Raw genomic sequence first — 24,360 nt, forward strand, 5'->3', positions numbered from 1 at the left:
ATAGATTACGTGAAATAAAAAAAATTCGTAATTCAAACTATCAATTAAAATAACAAAATATGTCTCTTTATTTTTGTTTGACAACATAAAATTACATAGTAATAGAAATAATTACAAAACAGAGAGAGAAGGGATGAGAGAACGAAAAGAAAGAAGGAGAAAGAGAAAGGTATTAAGCACTACTCGCTTGTGTATGCGACTGTCGCGCCTGCGCACGTCTCATTTAACGGTTTTATTCCACGGACTTTTTCTTACGGTTTTACTATCACATTTTTTTCAGTTCAGTCGCGCAGCAAAATCCCTATCTCCTCCAAGCCTGCCGTAAGGAACTTCTTTCCAATAAATGATTTGAAACTCAGCAACAGTTCGTAATTGCATTACAAAAGTGAAACGAATTTTTCGAAGTCTAATATAAGTTTGTCCGCGCTTGAATTGTGCGCTACCACACATTTGAAGAACGCGTTGAAAGCGTCTCAAGAGAAATATGTCTTTGAAACTACAAAGAAAATTTCATAGAAACTTACGAACAGATGTGGAGGGAAGCAAATGTTTGAACTTTGCGTTCGTTCTGTGGCCAGTTTGAGATTGAGAAATTTATGAAGCACTAGCGACCCGCCCTCGCTTCGCTTCGGAAACATTAAATTTTATTATTGACTAGCGACTAGCCTTCGCTTCGCTTCGGATACATTAAATTTTATTATTGATAGGCGAGTCCCGCCATGTTGCGTGCGGTACGACAATAACTGCGGGTGACGCCGCGGGGCGAAGCTAGTCAAAAAAAAGTCAGTTACTCTTTATATCATCAGTAACCTCAGTTACTCTTTATATCATCAGCTACCTATTAGTGAAAGTCTCATCAAAATCGGTCCAGCCGTTCCAGAGATTAGCCGGAACAAACAGACAGACAGACAGACAGACAGACAAAAATTGTAAAAAAATGTTATTTTGTTGTATGTACCGTATATATATTTTTATATTCTTAGGCGTGTAGTAAAAAGCGGTTATTTCAATATTACAAACATACACTCCAATTTTATTTTTAAATATGTATATATGTATACATGGCGCTCACAATATCGCTGTAAAAACAGCTTTGTCATTTATTTATCGCCATCGACACGAACGAACCCACATCCGTCATATCGTAACTAGAACTCATTGGCACAATGAAGTGAGTGTCACTGCATTTTGACTCACTTTCTTCAAGTTACTGCTACCCTTTCTCAACAACCATCCAATACATTGAAATTTTTGCCTTACATTCCTCACTATAAGTATACAATGAAATTTTTGGAACGAAGTTTCTTATGGGTCGATGCGGAGGGGTACCTTAACCGGGAAAAAACGTCCGTAACGTAAGATTTTTATTAGTAATGCACACAGTGTATTACTTAACTTTGTAATAACGTGCAAAAAATAACATTTTTTTATCATTCATTGACCACGATCTCAGAGAGTTCGTTTGCGCAATACACTGACTCTTATGCAAACAACCGTGAATGAACTGTACCACAATAAGTTCGCACGTTACCAGATGACCGTGAGTTGTTGCGAATCCTCCAGTTTTATTTTCTTTATAACTCGAATAGAACTTAAAATTAATATTTTTATAATAAGGAACTTCGTTCCTGTCCGGTGTCCCACGACACCACACAATTTTTTTGGAGTTTACTCCTTTAGAATCGATTTACATATATAGGCCCGGGGTATGAAAATTATGGGGACCAAAATCGTACTAGCATGTCACACGAAATGCGTTATGCGCATGTCACACGAAATGCGCGCCGGGCTGCTGCGCCGGCAGTCCGCCACAAAGCCTCGTACTGATCGCGCGTTTCTCTCATTATTGTATTTTCATATATTTGTTAGTCGTTTGTTTTGTGTCTCGTTAATTTGTTAATAATCTGTAGTGTATCGTGTTGTCGTAATATAGAACTATTTCTCGTATTGTTTCGTTTAATTTTTTATATCCAGTAAACTCCAGTCGTGCGTCGGAGCGGACACACACACTTTTTTTTTAAATAAATTTCAAGATCGCTTCGGGTCGAAATGTCTAAACTTTTTTTTATTTTATATTTATTGCTTATATGGGTGGACGAGCTCACAGCCCACCTGCTGTTAAGTGGTTACTGAAGCCCATAGACATCCACAACGTAAATGCGCCACCCACCTTGAGATAAGTTCTAAGGTCTCAGTATAGTTACAACGGCTGCCCCACTCTTCAAACCGAAACGCATTATTGCTTCACGGTAGAAATAGGCAGGGTGGTGGTACCTACCCGTGCGGACTCACAAAGGGACCTACCACCAGTGAAAAACTGATAAAACTGATATTTAAAATTAGCATCCGTTATTATCTAAGATTTTTTTACACTTTTAAAACAGTCGTTTTGTATATTTTCATATATACCAGTAATTAAAAAAAATACCGACACTTCAAACATGACGCCATGATGTGGTGACGCCAAACAAATAACATTCTTCTTTTAATGTACATGATTGATCAAAGAGTAAAATTACTTATAAATTTTAATTCCAAATTTTATATACATATTATCCTAATATTCTCCTCGGTTTTCCCGAGTTGTAGATATACTTAAAACAACTTTTACGATTTAATCCCGCATTTAAAAATCTTTAAAGTATTCCAAACATCAAATATAACTTAATAACAATAACAAACGCGAACTTAAACCGTAAAACTAGTTTAAATTAAATTTTTATATAGTTTAGAAACACCCGTCTCGTTTAATTATAAACTAACATTACAAAATCGAGAATGTCCGACAACGGACAATGGATTTCCTCGTGAAAGCGGGAGTTGCCAACCATTCCGACGGTGAGATTAAACTTGGCCGGCACACGTTACCACCTGAGGCGAGCCTCGCCAAGTTCTTCGTACTTCCAAATTTTAATAAATCCTCCTTTTTAATACGCTTTCATTAGTTTCAGACGTATGTATGTAACGGAATCTTTGAACATGATTTTGACCCCCTTCAAAACGTCGGATTAACTCGAAATTTGGTATACTTATTAAGGACCGATAACAATTCAATATATATAAAAAATAGCGGCCCGCTCCGGCTCCGCTCGGGTCTTGAACAAAAATTTCAACGATATATTTTGACGTTGATTTATTTTTTTAGATAAAAGAACATATATTGCGGCATGATTATAATAGTTAGACATATGCTGTCGCAACACTTTTTGTAAATAATAATGTTTTCTACAAAGTCCTAGTACATTATTTTATTCTATTATCAATAGATTTTGCAGCGCACGCGATGTAAAGCATATTTTAGATAATTTTTTTACACCTTGGGTTACATTATTGAAGTTTTAGTAAGGATCCCTAATTTTTTTTCAAAAAAGATAAGCCTATGTCACTTGGGAATAGTGTAGCTTCCAAAAAGTGAAAGAATTTTTCTAATCGGTTCAGTAGTTTCAGAGCCTATTCAAAACAAACAAACAAATCTTTCCTCTTTATAATATTAGTATAGATATTATAGATATTGAAAAAATTGAAATTCAACTAAAAAATGAAAAATAAACAATAGTTTAAAAAAACTACCAAAATACGCTTTTCTAGAAAATCCAACTAAAAAATATTTTTTTTTAATAAATTTGAATTAAAATAGTGTAAGAAAAAAGATTTTATTGTAAAAAAAGCTATTACTTTTACAATAAAACCGAAAATTTATTGCCCTTTTCGGCTCTATCCTTCATACCTTTATCAAACTTGAATTCATCTGTTTTATTTTACGTAAACTATAGAGAACGCTCTGAGAAACAATAAAAACAAGAAGAAAACGGGACATTAATCTCGAGCCCACGTCTAAAGGTGTGGGGCTCCGGACTTCTGTCACTATTTCGGTAAACAGTGGAACTATCCGCCCATTTACGCCAAAAAACATTCTCTTCGTAAACAAACCTAAGCATTTACTTATACTAGAGGACCCGCAGTAGTCGAAATACGACTATAATTAGTTGGAATCGTAAGTTTGTACACTGTTATGATTGCATTTTATACTTCTATAATCACAATTTTTTTTTTTTTTTTTTATTGCCTTTGTTTGCAGACGGGCATACGGCCCACCTGATGGTGAGTGGTTACCGTCGCCCATGGACTTCAGCAATGCCAGGGGCAGAGCCAAGCCGCTGCCTACCGAGAGGCTACACTAATTTCGCCAAGACTACACTATAAAAAATATTAACAAAGACAAACAATATTTAATCTATTCTCAATTTGACAACAGACGTCAAGAACAAAAGTTTGACAATAAATAGTATGCATGCGTGTGTGCGTCAAATACATGGTATGTAGTGTGTGTAATGTTTTCTTTATTGATTTAATCTATCTTTTATGCATTATTTAAAAAAAATATTAGCATTGTGCACTTCTTCTCTATATTCTCTATAAGTGTGAAAAATTTCATACTCCTCCGTGAGCGCAATTTTCGTAAAAAGGGATACAAAGTTTTTGCTTCACGTATTAATATTTATTTATATGTATAAGATGTCATCTCTCAAGCTAAACTGAAATTCGTGTATTGACTATTACACTAGTAACTTTAGTGATTGTTTGCCGATCACGTAATGATAGCAATATCCTGAATACAATAAATATCGCAGACAATTTTTTTAGTAAATCTTTATAAAATTATTTTTAATTAAATTTATTTGCATAGATGGGTGGACGTATTCACAGCCCTGGTGTTAAGTGGTTACCGGATAAGATGTCCAGTGCATTCGTGTTGAGCAATGCACCGGTATCCGAATCTCAGGCGGGTACCAAATTTTCTAATGAAATACGTACTCAACAAATGTTCACGATTGATTTCCTCCACGGTGAAGGAATAACATCGTGTAATAAAATTGAAAGTCGTTGTAACTATACTTGAGACCTTAGAACTTATATCTCAAGGTGGGTGGCGCATTTACGTTGTGGATGTCTATGGGCTCCAGTAACCACTTAACACCAGGTGGGCTGTGAGCTCGTCCACCCAGCTAAGAAATAAATAAATAAATAAAAAAAGACATCTACAACGTAAATGCCTCCACCCACCTTGAGATATAAGTTCTAAGGTCTTAGTATAGTTACAACGGCTGCCCCATCCTTCAAACTGAAACTATTTTAATAAACTATCTGTGAGAGCTCAGAATTGAGAAATGTATCTAACACTGTTGATACTATTACATATATTGTCAAGCCAAAATCTAGCAGCTAAATTTCAGGTAAATGTTGTGTTGCATACATGAGTGAACAAACCCACCGGCCTAACCTAATGCTACCTAGTATAACCTAGTGCTTACCGGAAGTCTATGGGAGGCTTTATGTCGCCAATTACGTCATTCATCTAAGTTCACATAAGATTTCAAATATATTGCATAATTATTGTCCCACCCAAACAAAACGCAACATAATTACCCAGATCCATACATTTACGGATATGATTTTTAGTATACAACTTTATTCCTTGATTGTTATAATATTTCACGAAAACTTCTTAATTATTAATGTCTGCCAGCAAATCACATTAAATCTCTTAACACTAGTTAGTGCATAACAAGAGTTCTGTCCGCAATGCGGCCCCACTACATTTGATGGGTAACTTCATACATCAACCTTCACTGGCTTACGCTGACATATGAAATTCTATTACAGCCTCCCCCGGTTGTACTTGAACGGTGGGTGCACGGAGGCGGGAGGCGGGTCATGTTAGGTTGGATAATTCGAGTACCTGTCAAGCGATTCGCTGGAAATTAGAGAGAACGGACTATGAGCTGACAATGTTGGAAATTGCATTACCTAAGCGTCAAGGAATCGAATTTATATTGAATATGATACAAATTGACGGAATGGGGGAGCGAAACTCGTCACAGACCTAAAATTCGTTACTGGCTTTATTAAATTAGATACAGTAAATTATAATTATCCGCTTAGAGGCGCTTCCTTGAACCTTATGAAGGAGGTTTTCGAAAGGATTTTTTTTAATATTCAATTTCGTATTAACTTTACTATTTTTATGATTTCTATAATTTGATTCAAGGTTTTCCGATAATTTTTAATTTATTATCTATCTTACAGTAAAATTATTTGTCAATTTCATGGTTATTAGATTTTATTTTACTTAATTACAGTAAAATATATGAGTGGGTAGTTCGAAAAAATATACAATAAGTGTGTGACGAACGGTAGGCATCGGCTTGGCTCTGCCTTGGCATTGCTGAAGTCCATGGGCGACGTAACCATTCACCATCAGATGGGATGTACGATCATCTGCCTACTAGGGCAATAAAAAAAAAACCTAAAAGAACGGTTTAAATTCTCGCCTGTTTTAAGCTTGCTTCTAAATACAAACTTTCACAAATATCAAAAAAACGTACCGATACTAGGTGGAAATAAGGCTCAATCATATCCAAACTGGATTATCTGTGTCCCAATAATGTTTTTGAAAAATATAAATTTATATTAATATTGAAAAAACGAACTCTCAGCCTATACATACAATGGGATGGGAGGCTCTAGATGTGTTAGAAGTGTGAAGTATACACATCGTCAAAGGTTACTGGATGCGTTGTTGATTACGGGACGTATTTCGGTTTCATGGGATTCTACCGCTGACAACAAATGTTTTCAATTGAATCGAAAACATTTTTCTAATCTTAAAATTGAATATTATTTTATGTATTATTTAAATTTTATTTTTGTTATGTATTTGTAATAAAAAATTGTAATAAAAATTTATTTGTAGCTACTTAAATCTTAAATTTATAAGTAGATTGATGCGCCGATTTGAGTGTCAAATAACTATATGAAAATATAAAATTCCTTGAAACTACTCACGCATCGCCTATGCTTTTTATACCGTACAATAAATATATTAAGCCTATATGCTATCTTGATTTACTATGTATAAGCTCTTGCATAGTGAAGATACATGAAAATTCGTCCAATATTTTGTCTGAAAGAGTAACATACAAGTCATGTCGATTCTATCATATGTAATCTACATAAAAGCTTCAGCTATTTATTATATGATGAGATACTAAATTACATAAGGCACACAATCACAATTTGTGACATTTCTCTCTAACACACAAATATTATTCTTGCTCTAATACTACTAGAGATAGTATTCATAATTTGTATCAGCTATGATGTAGGTTGATTTAGATTTTAAAAACGTATTCAACCTGGCTAGAGCGCCTTACCAGAAATTGGCAAATTGTGGACTGGAATCTGTGAGAGGCTTAAGCTAAAAATATGGTTACAATAAGTAACAGCTTGAAGTGTCAGCTATCTAGAATAAATAATCCCGAAGAAAAGAAGAAAAATAGAAGAACAAAAATATGAACCTTCAAGCCGAATCGTAAGATTACTTAGTGGCAAAAATGTTCTAGAAAACAGTACTAATCGTCGTGTGCTAACTCGAACCCTTATCACTAGAAATAAAGATAGAAATTAAAGCTAATTTAATATCTTTATTATCGCCATCCTTCTGCCGATTCAGTCATTCTTTTTTTTTATTGCTTAGATGGATGGACGAGCTCACAGCCCACCTGGTGGTAAGTGGTTACTGAAGCCCATATACATCTACAACGTAAATACGCCATCGGCCTTGAGATATAAGTTATAAGGTCAGCAAACCTTCAAACCGAAACGCATTACTGCTTCACGGCAGAAATAGGCAGGGCGGTGGTATCTACCCGCGCAGACTCAGAAGAGGTCCTACCACCAGTAATAAACCACTCAACCAAGTAAACCATTCGTTCTGTTTTGAAGGGGACAGCCTTTGTAAAACACAATTGAGACCTCAATCTCATGTTTTAAGACGGATGGAGTCGATCACGTTGCGGTTTTTATGAGTTCTAGTCACCACTTAACATAAGATAGAAGAGGAGATCATGTATTATTAAAAAGAAAAAGAAACGTGAAACTTACCTTTCCGGCGTGGCGAGTGTGAGGTTCGGCGCTGGGAAGGCACCTTCCGCTGCACAGATGACGTTTACTGTGTCATCGTCTGTTTTGTTCTGTATCAACCGGAAATTGGTCTCCGGCACTGTAATTTAAATATCTTAGGTGAATAATTTTGATCATTTGATGTTCGAGACGACAATTTAATATATATATCTAATTTATTGTAAACCCATTTTCAACGTTTGTTTTGAGATATTAATACGCTTTTATTAACTTCAGACGTATGTAATATTATACATGTTAGTATGTTAATATGTAACGGAATCTATGAACATGATTTTGACCCCCGTCAAAACGTGGGATTAACTCGAAATTTGGTATACTTATTAAGGACCGATGACAATTCAATTTTAAAAAAATATTGAAAAAAGAAATAAAATTGGAAAAATTGAAATTCAACTAAAAAATGATAAATAAAGAAATATAATAGTTTCAAAAAAAAAAAAAAAACGCCTATATAGAAAATCCTACTAAAAAACAAAAAATAGCCTACGCTTTTTTTACAATAAAATCATTTTTGCTTACACTATTTTGAATTCAAATTCATTAAGATTTATTTTCTATTTTTTAGTGGGATTTTCTATAAAAGCGTATTTTTTTGTTTTTTTAAACTATTTTTTTATATGCTAAGATGAATGAAACAGCTCACGGCCCACCTTGCGTTAAGTGGTCACTGGAGCTCATAGACGTTAAGCACGTTATTGCCGCTGCCCATCTTGAGACAAGAGTTCTAAGTCTCAGTTTTAACAATATGAAGGCTGCCCTATCCTTCAAGCTCAAACGCATTACTGCTCCACAGCAGAAATATGCAGGGTATTGGTACCAACCCATGCGGGCTCACAAGACCTCTTACCACCAGTTACAAATAAAAAAGCACGCGGTAAACAAGCTTTGAAGTGAGCGGTGTTTTCGTTTGGGATAAAGACTATGACCTAATTACAATATTACAAGAATAAAAATATATAATGATAGGGTGCGCTTTGGCTGTGACCATGGCATCGCTAATCTTCATCAGCAACGGTGATAACGATTAGGTAGGTCGTATGCTTGTAACAAATAAAAATAAAAACACGCGTGACACTCGAGGACTGCCGAGGTAAAGCTATTGCATAGTGTTTTTTATCAACTTATGCAATTATAATTAGACAATAATAATTTAATATTAAAACAATAACAAAATACGACCACGTTATATTTATAAACATTAAGAAACCAAAACATTAACTGTAACCTTCACACTCATAAGCTAGACCGCGCGAGAGATAGATGGGCAGACTTTTCATGATGCGCATGCAATGTGACGTCACGCTACACAAGCGCAACGTGTGAACGTATTGAACGCGAGCTATATGGTAGGCGGAGTGGAGGGTGTTAGGTTTTATTTTCGTTACGGAATTTCTTGATTCGGTCGCGTTCTCAAAGCCCGCGATAAAAGCTATGCAATCGCTTAAAAATGAAAATGAAAGTACATTGAAAACGACAAAAATTGAACAGTTTTTTCACACCGTCATTATATCAGCTTCCAATATTAGACACATAATATATCCACCGTTTTTACTATAAAAATAAAGACAATTCAATGAATTTATTGACATCAATGTTAGAATTTATTCGACGTTAATTATTTAGCGTACGAACACCCGCTGACCAGGCAAACAAAACACAAAACGACATCAAATTACTTGTCAAAAGCAGTACAGCATTGATTTCTTGCTACGGCAACTGAAATATATTTGGTGAAATTGCTCGCCAATAGTTCTCGTGACATATTAACACAATAGCTTTCCAAAAAAAGCAAAATATATACAGGCTACCAACTTCGTGCATTCGCAAAAGCACTTCACGTAATAATATTGACATGTTAGGTGTTGAAAATCTTTTCTCGGTTGAAGAATATGTCATACGGAATACGAAATAACCCGGAGAGTTATTTATTCTTGAGCCGGATGACTCATAGCAAAAGTATTGTCTGTAAATGCTCTTTGGATTTCGCAATGTTCCCACAAATAAGGTAGGGGTTAACTCTGTTCTGGTAGCGAGAGGTACATACAATGATAATTCAAGGGTCATACAGTAGTCGACATTGAAAAAATCTCTTTCAACAGAGATCAGAGAGAGAGAGAGAGAGAGAGAGAGAGAGAATCTATATATTAATACGTGAAGCAAAAACTTTGTATCTCTTTTTACGAAAATTGCGCGGACGGAGGAGTATGAAATTTTCCACACTTATAGAGAAGAAGTGCACAATGCTAATATTTTTTATAAATAATGCATAAAAGATACATTAAATCAATAAAGAAAACATTACACACACTACATACCATGTATTTGACACACACACGCATGCATACTATTTGTTTATTGCACTGAAGTATGAAAACTATATTGTCAAACGTTTATTTGCAGTCTGTCAGTAATAGCCTGTCAAATTGAGAATAGATTAAATATTGTTTTCTCTTTACTAATATTTGTCTAAAGTGTAGTTTTGACGAAATCTGTAATTAAAGAAGTATTTAATAGTCTTTGACAATAGAATCATAATAGTGTACAAAATTATAATTTTCATTAGTTATAGTCGAATTTCGACTACCTACTAGGGGACCACTAGTATACTTAATTGCGCACCGAAACACAATTTACATTCAAAAAACAGTCAAAAAGCAGATACATCTGTACAATAGGCGGTCTTATCGCTAAAAGCGATCTCTTCCAGACAACCGCTTAATTTACAGAAATTCTGAAAATATTTTCCAAAAATATAGCAGGTATGTTGCGGTGTACTATAGACAACGGTATAATATATATTTTTATTGTATGTATATATTTTCTATATTTTAATATAGAAGAAAAAGAAAAAAAGATATATTATACCGTTTACATATAATATGAAATATATAACTAATTGATAATACCAATATACATACTTACATACAATATATACTTACATACTATACATACTTAGGTCTGGAAATGATAAATGATAATGATGCAAACAAACAGCACTAAGCAGATAAGTAGTGTTCCTTCAGCATTCACCTTCCATCAATGGATTAATTACCAGTAGAAGTAGCATGAATGTATAACTTAAACATATAATTATACAGGAGCGCAGTAAAATGAAAACAAAATAAACGGAATGTTTCACACTAAATAGTTGGATGGCTTATGGGATTGGCTTATAAGACCGTCATATTGTAGATTCGAAGGTTTCTTTTTTTGTTGGCTAACCGGAACTCTGTCGCCGGTAATGTAACCTTATACCTGTGTAACTGTTTACCCTTTGTCGGCATCGAGGTCAAACGATGTCTTACCGGACTATTAAATAACAGTGACATTGATTGGGGGAACAATCGATAGTATTATAGATACTATCATACTATCGATTGTTCCCCCAATGCATATTATAAAGTTAAGGATTTTTTACTAGATGGCACTACGTGGGAATGAGGCGTTCGCTCCTGGCCTTTTCATTTTCCATTATTATTATTATTTATTTGAATTGTATTTTTTTTGACTTGTTTTTTTGTATACTGTAAATATGTTTTCTTGTTTAAAAAAAGAAAATAGTTGAGAAAATACAAAAAAAAAAAAAAGCCCGCTGAGTTTGTTTCGCCGGGTCTTCTCAGGACTGTGGCTTTTTTTGGAACCGGTGGTAGAGTTAACATTTTCTTTTACATTTTGACATTCAACAAGTGTGTTTTTGATGACATCCAAGTTGAAATAAATGATTTTGAATTTGAATTTGAATTTGAACTGCGCAGATTTTTACTCGACACTGCTGGAGTCGCGGATATATTTGCTTACACTAGATAGCGCTGATTACTGTTCATACCAAATATTTTTGCGCTTAGATTAATCATCATCATCATCATCCTTTACCTGCCTACTGCTGGACATAGGCCTTCCCCAATGCCTTCCACAGAATGCGGTCCTCCGCCTTCTGCATCCAACGACTTCCCGCCGTGCGCACTAAGTCGTCAGTCCACCTGGTTGGAGGACGCCCCACGCTCCTGGTACCCGTCCGTGGCCACCATTCTAGGACTTTCCTCCCTCGCCTGGCGTCGTTGGTTCGACTGACGTGACGGGCCCATTGCCACTTTAGCCTGCTGACTTTGAGAGCTATGTCGTCGACTTTGGTTCTCCGTAGAATTTCTTCGTTCCGGATTTTGTCCCTTAGAGATATACCGAGCATAGCTCTCTCCATCGCCCGCTGTGCGACTCTTAACTTATGGGCCAGCCCCGCCGTCAGAGTCCAGGTTTTCGCGCCATAGGTCATAGCGGGGAGAACGCACTGATTAAAGACTTTATTCTTCAGGCGTTGAGGAATTTGCGAGGTGAGGATTTCATTAGATTAATGCGATCGAATATTTTAACTGTATGTAGTCAGTAAACTAACTACAATATATTACAGTACTTTAACTATAATTATAGTACTAGTTGTACTATACTGTACAAAATAATTTAATACATAATTATGTATGTATACATAAGTAGTAAACTATATTAATAGTTAATATAAATCGTATCTCTCTTTATAGGGGAAATTAATAATCTTAGATACTAAGAAAAATCAAACATGCTGAAACTCAGCAAACTATTCACAGGACTGTGTCTGGTTTTGAAACCTGTGAAAGAGATAGTATATGTTCATATTCGATGAATATAGTACCACCACCTAATTTTTGTCCTGAAGCAGTAACAAGTTTAGGTTTCATCTATACTAATATTATAAAGAGGAAAGATTTGTTTGTTTGTTTGTTTCGAATAGGCTCCGAAACTACTGGACCGATTTGAAAAATTCTTTTTCCATTAGAAGCCGACATTGTCCCTGATGAACATAGGTTAGGTTTTCTTAAAAAAAAAAATTTTTATTTTTTTGGTTTCATGTGTGTTTTAATGTTTCCGAAGCGAAGCGAGGGCGGGTCGCTAGTATTTAATACGAGCGTTATACTATTCAATTGAGATTTACATTCATGTCTCAAGGTAGAAAAAAAAAACAATTCATTTCTTTTCGTGTTGGTGCTGATAAGATTAGAGCGAAGTTAAAAAATGAAAATCGGTAAAAAATACGTTTTAAGAGTTTCTTGCATACATGCATACCAAACCAATAAAAGCGTGTTCAAATGGTGTCTGCTCAACATATAATTTAACTTTCAATTTCAATCCGACAGAAACATATCACACGATATGAGTACATCGGGCATCTCACTCATTAGGTTACGGCCGATCACAATGCACCCTTTAATTTTCGACTACAAATCAAATCAAATCAAATCAAAAAAAACAAATTCAACAAAATGAAAGTACACACTTGTTGCACGTCAAAAGAACTACCGCCAATTCACAAAAACTATCGTCCGTCCTGAGAAGAATTGGCAAGAAACTCAGCGGGTATGTCTTTTTTTTTATTTGTAAATATTAGATACCTAGAACTTCCAAATAATGCATACAGAATCAAAACAATTACACACCAACAACATCTACTTTACTGGTGGTAGGACCTCTTGTGAGTCCGCACGGGTGGGTACCACCGCCCCGCCTGTTTCTGCCGTGAAGCAGTAATGCGTTTCGGTTTGAAGGGTGGGGCAGCCGTTGTGACTATACTGAGATCTTAAAACTATATCTCAAGGTGTGTGGCGCATTTACGTTGTAGATGTCTATGGGCTCCAGTAACCACTTAACACCAGGTGGGCTGTGAGCTCGTCCGCACATCTAAGCAATAAAAAAAGAAAAGAAAAAAACTATGTATTAATATTGGCCGAGAGATTTACGTCTAACCACATAATTAATTGAGAGTTGACACCGAACAATGATTTAGATCAACGTGTGCGCTTACCAAATTAATAGCTCGCTCTGTGTTCGATCTGCGGTTAAATATTTCAATTTGTATTTCATGTTATGGGAGGTTAATTAAAATTGGAACTATGATTGGATAAGTATTGATGACGTAACGGCGCGATAAATGTGCTCGTGTCGAATTGACGGACTTTTCATTTAATAAATATTCTTGGCGTGTTTTTAGTTGGATAATTTATTTATTTATTTATTTATTAGGCTCACAATACACATCACAAGCTAAATATACATAGAAAACACAAATAACAAGAAATAAAATCTGTCTTGCAACATAAGTTATGTGCGCACGACAAAACAAGACATATAGTGCTGAATTTGTATAACAATGTTCCTTACAATTATGACAAAACAACACGATAACGAAAACTAATCTAACGTATAATGTAAGGAAAAAATATATATTCACAATATAATACATTAAACAATTACATTAACCTACCTATTAATAACGTGGAGGATGCCCTTGAACATTTTTCTAAACGTAACTAACCTACAAGTAAAAATATCTAACTCAGGTGACGACCTTGCCAGTTCGTAGTAGATAATAATTAATTATTGTTAATAAACTTATTTGAAATTAGTGGGATCCTCCAAATCTTGTACCAACAGACTGCGATCGTCTTAATTGATATCAGGGTGTATTTTAAGTCGCCCGGTTATTGCCACGAAACAATTATGCATTTTGCTTCGGAGTGCAGATGTTAGACAAATAGAAATTTCTTTGGCTTTATATTTACTATAAACTACTTTTAAGGTTTAACCTCACGTTTTTGTTGTGGTCATTCGAATAGTCGCCCGTGACATTAAACAGTAAAATTAGTTTTAATTATGTTAGAATTAGAATTATGTTGTTTTTATTTATTTATTTCATTTACTTCAGATTTTGCATCCATACTATACTTCATTACACTGCATTAACATTTCATTTATACTAGAATTAAATAAAAATAATAACTACAATCTCGGACTAAAACAAAAACAATAATAATAATAATAAAAACAAAAAATCAAATAATAATAATAATAATAAAACAAAAACTCAAAATTGACATGAAAACTACCTTAACCTAAAGGCTGGTTTGGATCCAGAGTGCTCAAAATGCACACGTGTCCAGTGTTGCATTATTGGGCAGTCCAGATCCATCCGTGAGGCGAACAGCCGTAGGTAGCGGTTGCGACTGACCCGCACACGGCGAATTAGGGAAGCAATTCGCTTACGAATTATTGCTGCGAAGCTATCTATTCGCGCATCCGCAAACATCCCGCAATTTATTGCCCTTCTAGGCAGACGATACAAGTCCCACCTGGTGGAGAGTGGTTACCGTCGCGCGTGGACGTCAGCAATGCCAGGGGCAGAGCCCCTATACTGTAACTACACTGAGGCCTTAGAACTCATATCTCAAGGTGGGTGGCAGCATTTTCGTGGTAGATGTCTATGGGCTCCGGTAGCCACTTAACACCAGGTGGGCTGTGAGCTAGTTCAACAAACTATGCAATAAAAAATAAAAAGCCAAGTCGCTACCTACCGCTAAATGCTCTCCAGAAGCCACGAAAAAAAATATTAGATATACGATTACGAACTTAGATGTATTTTAATAGGTATAATAAATATGTGGCAGAATTCACGCTATGTTGTCGGTTTTATGCAGTGATCGCTTTACAGAATGGACTTTGACCTCACTCGCATATTATCCAGACCAGGAACAATAACATTAGCTTTTGTGTTAAAAGCTCTATGAAAAAAAGAAAGTAGTTTGAATCAACGTGGCCTGAAGGATAAGACGTCCGGTGCATTCGTGCTAAGCGACGCACCGGTGTTCAAATCTCAGGCGGGTACCAACTTTTCTAATGAAATACGTACTCGACAAATATTCACGATTCACTTCCACGGTGAAGGAATAACATCGTGTAATAAAAATCAAATCCGCAAAATTATAATTTGCGTAATTACTGGTGGTAGGACCTCTTCTGAGTCCGCGCGGGTAGGTACCACCACCCTGCCTATTTCTACCGTGAAGCTGTAATGCGTTTCGGCTTGAAGGGTGGGGTAGCCGTTGTAACTATAGTGAGACCTTAGAACTTATATCTTAAGAAGCGTGGTGCATTTACGTTGTAGATGTCTATGGATGCCAGTAACTACTTAACACCAGGTGGGCTGTGAGCGCGTCCACCCATCTAAGCAATAAAAAAAAGTCCTTCGTCTCTTGGTAGCCAATGTGAATGTGGGCAGTGTAAGAGCCCAACAAAGTCATAACTGCTTTTCCTGTTTCTTAATATTTTACAAATTAAATTATAATCAGCTCTAAAAACATTAAAGGAAACCACGGAAATAAAACAGTTATAAGAAAAAAAGGAAGTGAGTGTTTGCGGTAGCGTCGTCTTCCATCTGACGATGTGGTACCATCGGGATCGTCAGATGCCCGAAGACATACAAGTGGTATTGGCATAAAAAGAAATGCGGATGTGGATAGCAGATGTCGGAACGTATAAAACTAGCTTAACCTTACAAAAAGTAGTGTCCGGTCCATTTCATAGGAAATCGTTGCACTAATTTGCAAAAAAAATATGTTAGTAAAGTTTTATAAGTTTTTTCAATCGCCTTATCTTCAAGTATTTTTTTTTAATAACTATTCCTTATATTTCAAACATATGTTTATGTATAGCCATGTAATTAGGTATTTAATAATTATTTATAAATCTGAATGAGTTTTACGATGAAATAAAAATGTCATAGGGAAATATATCAAACGCAGTGCGTATTGTGAGCTGTCTTGGCTAAATATTATATGTATTAATGCCAATTCTCTGTCCATTATTGAGGGTTTTTGAGTTTTATCAGCAGTTTCAACACTTTATCATTATTTGAATCAAGTTGTCGACGACTAGTCTTTGTGGCGAGGCTTGGGGGAGGCTTATGTCCAGCAGTGGACCGCTGTGGGCTGATAAGATGAAGAAGAGGTCGACTAGTCGAGTCGAGCACAATCGAGTTATGCTGAGGTTTTGATTTATCGATACATTAAAAATAAGTTCCGAGATAAAGGCAATTTAAAGATTTTTCAATACGCTATCATCCTCAGACTTGGGCCGTGACTCAATCGACAGTCGGCGTCCATAGTTCGTGCTACAAAAGTAAACGATTTACATGACGCTTTCCTCGCAAAATGTAAAATTAACTTTGCCTTTTGTGTTGGGTTTCGTTCCGATGTAACGTCACAACTTTATTCGCTTATCATCGATACTCAATCATTTAACTAACAATTAATTAATTAATAGTTAATTTAATTTTCTTGGTCCTTTACTTGTTGAGGTATTAACGATTCAAATATTCGTTTTCCGATATTTTTTCAGTATAGTATTGTTGAAAGTATTTCCGCATAATATCGTCTTCTCGCATTAAAACTGTATAATCTCAAAACTTACTAATTTCACAGGAGAGTGTTTTAAATATTTAACTTGTGATATTTTTAATATCAATCATCTTTGCAGTATTTATTTTTCATTTTTTACCAATTTACATTATCTGTCTTTTAAAGTAAGATAAAATTATGTTTTAATTTTATTAAAAGTAAGTAGTCAAAACATAGTTAAACTAAAAAAAAAAAAAAAAAAACTAAACTATGCTCTTTTGACAGTATTTATGAGAAAAATACTGGAGATACCAAATGATTGCGCATATCAACTCGATTTCGAATATTTTTGGATATTGTACACTTTTAATGCGAAAAGACGATATGTATTTAATAAAAAAATAACTTCACACTCTTGTTTTCTGTTTAAAGAAATTGAGAAACCTAATTGAAATTTTAACTTTTTATATTTGGGCATCCATGTTCGCGCCCCGCCCATTTCTACCAGTAGATACCAGAGTCCGTATGCATTGCAACGCCAACGGTGTCACAGAATTTGAAACAGTCCAAAAACATTGTTCCCACGAACTTCGAGACGACTGTAATAGATTAGGTGGAATAGCGTTAAAAACAATATTCCTACTAGCCAACGGCTTCTAAAACAAACAAATTATAAATGAAAAGTAAGATAAGTTTTGATAGTTAAAATAAATTAATTCGACTTCCGTCCCTTTATCATGAAGAATGTAAAATGAGAATTATTAAAGTGTAACTTGAGCTCATCACTAACTTTAAAATCACTAAAGAACGTCACAAAAGCAGCACGTACATAATATAAGTGTTTTAAAACCGAAATCAACTCACCGAACACAGTCATTTGTTTCGTTCTAGAATCTTCCTCCATAAAAGTTGACACAACACACGTGTAATCACCAGAAATGTCTGTATTGGGCTTAACTATACGTAATGCTCTGTGCATCTTCAGTGGATCGTTAGACGCCCGATAAGTGAGGTCCACCCGGCCTCTGAGTATACCCATGTCCTGTGGCTTTTGAGGCACTATCCATTGATAAACCGGCCTCGCGTTGTTCTTAAAGAACCATTTAACCATGAGGCCGGACGTGTTGTTTCCGTATGTGTAATCACAGTCTAATATAACAGCGTCTTGTACACCGTACTGAATTATCTCGGGGACCACCACTTTCACTATCTTCACCGCGTTTCGACCTGGAACAAAATAAAAATGCATTAGTAAATAAATAAATTAAAAAAAAGAAGAAGCAATGGACGCAGTACAGGCGCGAAAAATCTTTACGTGAAGGATAAAATTATTACCCCTTTTTAAGAAAATTGCGCGGACGGAGGAGTATGAAATTTCCCACGCTTGTAGAGATTATAGAGAAGGAGTGCAGAATGCTAATGCTATTATATTTTTTTAAATTATGCAATTCTGTTGTCAAATCGAGAATAGGTTAGTAGTGAGTTGGGAGAGTCTTGGTAAAATCTGTGATTATAGGAGTATAATAGTCTTTGACAATAGAACCATAATAATGTTCAAACTTATAATTTCAATTAATTACAGTCGAATTTCGACTACTGCGGGACCCCTAGTATCTTTAGGAGAGTCATATTATATCCTACTCCATTTCTTTGCTATTAAATTTTTCTTTGAGAAGATAAGTGAAAGAGTCCTTTGGAGTACATACTGTAAAGTGAATACCAAAGATTGCAAACTTTACGACGTGAATGCCACCAGCTACCTTCTTAATACATGAGGTTAAAGCCGCAATTTGTATAATAGCGGTCTCATGGCGGAATGAGCTCCCCTTTGCTGTGTTTCTCAAGCACTATGACATGTCCTTCTTCAAACGAGGCTTGTGGAGAATATTAAGAGGTAGGCAGCGGCTTGGCTCTGCCCCTGGCATTGCTGACGTCTATGAGCGACAGTAACCACTCACCATCAGGTGTGCTATGTGCTCGTCTGCCTACAAGGGCAATAAAAAAAGTGATGATGGTATCTACCCATATGCTCAATACGCCCTGCAACTAGTAAATTCCTGTTGGCGATTGTAGTATGCTAATATAATGATCATAGTACACTACTACTCATTCTTCGACGAATCCCTTAGTCGCATTTTGCGTCGCCCACGAGATAAAATGTGGTGCGGTCATTTTAGGACCACATCGTACAACCGATGCATATGACTATCAATTCTAGTTAATCAGATTATAATAAATTTAAAAAATATGCTACTGTTTTAACTTTAAAAAAAATCATCACTGTTTTCGTTAGTGAACCAGACAACGGGGCTCGTGCTCGATTGCCTGTCGAAATTATTTTCTTATCTCATTATCTTAATGAAAACTTATGGAATTTAAAATCTGGTCAAATGTACTTCTCTTTGTCTGTATAGTTTTACTATGTACATTGCCCGTGTGAACTAATTACATTTATCTCACACCGTTAGCTGAGTAGTCGATCCGTAGTTTGTAACAAGCTCGTCCACGATAAAAGTATCGCATCTATTGGAATTGAGACTTTTCAAATGAATTGTTGTTGTTGTTGTTGTAGTCCTAGGGTACCCCGCTGGTACATAGGACCCTCACAAGTTGTCTCCACTTTTCCCTGTCTTGCGCTTGCTCCTTGACATCACTCCAGGTCACGTTGGCAGTCCTCATCTCATTCTCTACGGTGCGTCGCCAAGTGTGTACAGGGCGACCAGGTCTTCTCCTGCCAAGCGGTTGCCACTCAAACGCGATTGATGCTGCGTTGACTCCGCTGCGCCTTAGAGTGTGTCCTATCCAACGCCATTTTCGATGAGCAATGTCTTGCGCGATGGGATTTTGGTCACATTTAATCCAAAGGTCTTTATTAGAGATAGTGACTGGCCAGAATATGCGGAGTATCGACCTCAAGCACTTATTTACAAATACCTGCAGTCGGTTCAAATTAATTATTAATAAAATATTTATGATAAAGTAAATAATACGAAATAGAGTTATATTTTCAGGACAATTCTAGGAACTTTTTAATAATATGACCTAGCACGCGATCTTCGCCGTGGCAAAATATATCGATGACATAATTATCTTTGAGGTCAGCAGTGTTAAACATGTGACTTAAATATTTGTATCGATCAGTCGTTAATGGAAGACCTATTTATAGGTTTATTAATGTTTTATTGAACATAACCTCAATATGACATCAGTGACATATTATTTCTTCTGTTTTGTCGACTCTTCGGAAATAACATTAGAATTCGACTAATAATTAAAATTACATAACTAATACTAATTTAAACTACCCTCTTTTTCTTGCATTATGTTATTTTTGACGTTTTTCAAATGCTTCACGATTTCCGCGATCATAGAAGATTAAGTATCATCGATATTTGAATATTGTGCAAAAAATCGTGTATTTTTTTTTCTACATTCTACTTTTCAATTTTGATTTCTTAAAGAGTGATGTGAGCCAAAAATGAGATTAACCGATTCATGCTATTTTGATGAATAAAACGACCCAATATCTCAACTTGTCTCAGATAATGTAAGCTGTGTTCGTAACAGATTGTTTCTCCTACCATGAATATTAATCGCGTCCATTGTAGATACACCCATCTGGAGAATTTATCACAATATTGCGTGTTCGATTTCGAATTAGCTGTAAATAAAACAATTTTAGCGTAACTTCAAATTATAATTAGCCGCCAATGCTAAGCTGTGCATATAATGTGACGCGTTTGAAAATGACGGACAATGTATGAATACTTCTTTTGTCGAATTGGCTACCATCGCTAATGGACAACAACAGTATTGGGGGTACAACTAAGTCTAATTTCTACTGAATGCTTTCAAACCTCGATTGAAATAGAGTATCGACGGAAGAAAACGGAATTGTCGTAACTTGAAAAACCCAACTTTACACCAGAGCCTAAAAACTACATATTTCAAAAATACATAACTCATGTTATATTTATAGAGATAAATAGTTGAAATTTGTTAGGTATGTATTTATAATGATAGACTCGGATAGGTTTTAGATTAGGTTTAGGTTTTTCAAGTTATGACAGTTCCACTTTGTTCCGTCGACATGGTTAGAACGCTTGGGAAGCTAGTAGGAAGGAAAGGGAACGGTAAAAGTTCATTTGTTAGATAGATGTAGAAGTTCATTTTATAAAAATTGGATGACATGTACTAAAATTAGCTTAGAACTAGCGGAAATGTATTATGATTTATTACTGGTGGTAGGACCTCTTGTGAGTCCGCACGGGTAGGTACCACCACCCTGCCTATTTCTGCCGTGAAACAGTAATGCGTTTCGGTTTGAAGGGTGGGGCAGCCGTTTTAACTATACTTGAGACCTTAGAACTTATATCTCAAAAAGAGTAGCGCATTTACGTCATAGATGTCTATGGGCTCCAGTAACCACTTAACATCAGGTGAGCTGTGAGCTCGTCCACCCATCTAAGCAATAAAAAAAAGTACTGTAAATGAAAAAATTGACTTCAGACCACCCGGATGTAGGTATATTTTGCAACCAATAGTAAAGAATTAAGCCAGATAATCTTAAACAATTCTTCAAACCACGTAGTCTTCTTAAATACAGACCTTTTTTTTTTTTTTTTAACGCTGGGGATGTCTTAAATACAGACCTAAAAATCTTAAGTAACGTGTATGAGACCTGCTCATAGTTCACCTTGTTTTTTTTTTTACTTTTATTATCTTTTTTTTTTTTTATTCTCTAAATTACAATAGAATTATAGACAAACACTTCAATTTTGTTCATTTGCAATTTATATTATTGAATGTATTTCCGCATTTCTTATTATGAATGATAACAGTGTACAGTGTCAGTCAAAGGAACGTCGAGAAAAACAACACAACGCTGTTATTGTTTCTTCGGCAGTTTTTGTTGATATTCGACTCGTTTAAATCTGAATAAACAATCATTAAATCAACGATCACAAAAGGGAGATTGAATGTTATTGTTTTTTGTTGTTCGAATTTTGATTCGAAGAAGATTATGTTTTGACTAAGACTCTCTTTGTACTATAAATAATGAATATAATATTACGATCATTTTTAATCTGTATTATTATTTAGCAAACTTTAAGAGTTTTGTTCGGAAATTGATATATTTGTCAAATCTCGATCCCGATAAGGCGAGCATTAATATATTTAGCCAATGTATTTAGTTACTAGAAAATACTTATTCTACAAAAATCTCTGTTTCTTTCATTGTCTAATACTCACTCACTAATAATATCTGTATTTTTGATACGTCCACGACATAATGTCTGCGGCACCCAAATAGTTGCCTGAGGAATAACCTTTTATGACATAACAGAATTCTCACATTAATATTTTTGTGTACAGAATTATGTTTATCGGAAAGAAGACATTAAAATTACGATACTTCACATGGAATAATTTTTTCAGCATGCCAAAACGATAAATTTAATGTGTGAAACAAAACAGAAAAACAACTATTATATTTCTAGGGTCAGCAGACTAAAGCACATAAGTCAAAAAACTCTACTTTACAGGAATTAAAAAAAACTATTTAGAATCTTATACATTAACAAACTTAATAATGTTTATTTGAATTATATAAGTCTATAACACTAACTTATTATTAAAATTAAATATTTTAATGTAAATGTGATTATTTAATAATTAGATGACTTAAGTTATAAGGAACACAATAATAGTATGAGTTAAGTGAAAAAGATCAACAATTAAGATATATATTATAATAATATAAGTCATAAATATAAATAACAACTCAATATTTAATTAAAATTCGGATCAGTATTTCGTAAAGTTTCCAACGTGGGAAGACTTATGTAAAATTCATGGAAAATATCTAGTATTAAAGGGAGCAGCGAAATTAAATCATTTTTTTTCTCGATGGACATGGGTAATGGCTGTATATATATTATATCATCAGTTTGAGCACCCCCTATGGATGATCTCCTTTTCATAGCAACTGTCTTTATAAAATTGTTACTTTCATCTAACGGTTTCATTAAACATTCTCGGCAGACAGGTTCACGTTTACCATGCACAGTAAAAAAGTATTTTTATGTCTTCATTCTAAGCTTTTGGTTTTCAGGTTCTATAGCTCGTATTCTTTGCTTAGATTTATCTTGAATTTCCATTAAAGACCTCAAGTATGCAGATCTTTTTACATATGACCCCATTTGCCAATATTCTGTAAATATGGCATGCCTATCAGCTAATGGTATACGTTCTTTACATTTCATTCTGCAAACAGGTAACTCTTTCAAATTCAAAATCATTTATTTCAACTTAGATGTCAGTGTAACACACTTGTTGAATGTCAAAATATAAATAACAATGTTATCTCTACCACCGGTTCCAAAAAAAGCCACACTCTTGAGAAGAACCGGCGAAACAAACTCAGCAGGCTTTTTTTTGTTTTTTCTCAAAAAATTTTTTTTTTCATACTGCGATCTGATATACATTTTCCTTTTAAAGTTTTGTATGCCTGTCCTAAGTTACGTTTTATTTTTTCTCTTTTTATAGTACGCATACTCTTTTTTGGAGACACATTAGGATTCACTGAAATTTCATCACAAGTACTTGAACTTGATGTGATTAGAAGTCTCGGTGATTCATAACATGGATCTCGTACAAAATCATCACTAGAGAAGTCAAGTACAGAATAGTATGTTAAACTACTGACTTGACCTGATGATGTTGACGGTATAGGATCGTCTACTACTAGGTTCTCTGTGTTCAAAATCGACTGTTGATTTACATTTTCTAAAAAAGGACAAGACAATTATCTATTTATAATGATATAATATTAATATAATTACGTAATTTGCAAATCATAATTTTGAAGATATGTGAAAATATGCCTTCATTGCTTTCCAGATGAGTGGATAACGCCATTTCAACTAATTTCTTGCCTCTTTGAATATTCATCTTAAATAATTAAAGTACTTAAGCACTCACACACAACTAACTAACACAACTAACCAACAAACTGTGCACAATCGACAACATTAGTCAATTAAAACCACTTACCGAAGTATTGTTTACGTTATAAATATTTTTAAGTAACCACTTTCTCTAAAGAAATGTTACATTTTGATGTTCTTTATAACATAAGTCAGACTTTTTACGTTAATAACTTTGTACTTATGGT

General features: G+C 34.9%; 1 protein-coding gene across 1 annotated transcript in view; it reads right to left on the reverse strand.

Annotated features, from left to right (window-relative positions):
- Window positions 1-24,360, reverse strand: part of LOC114239744 (uncharacterized) — a 91,934-nt gene that overhangs the window by 11,725 nt on the left and 55,849 nt on the right. Inside the window, exons 2-3 of the mRNA XM_028170106.2 lie at window positions 18,048-18,410; window positions 7,945-8,062 (exon numbers count right to left, since the gene is read on the reverse strand). Of these exons, the coding sequence (XP_028025907.2) occupies window positions 7,945-8,062; window positions 18,048-18,410 (481 nt within the window). The remainder of the gene's footprint in view (window positions 1-7,944; window positions 8,063-18,047; window positions 18,411-24,360) is intronic.

The sequence above is a fragment of the Bombyx mandarina genome, chromosome 13 (assembly GCF_030267445.1).
Source record: "Bombyx mandarina strain Sakado chromosome 13, ASM3026744v2".
Classification (NCBI taxonomy): domain Eukaryota; kingdom Metazoa; phylum Arthropoda; class Insecta; order Lepidoptera; family Bombycidae; genus Bombyx; species Bombyx mandarina.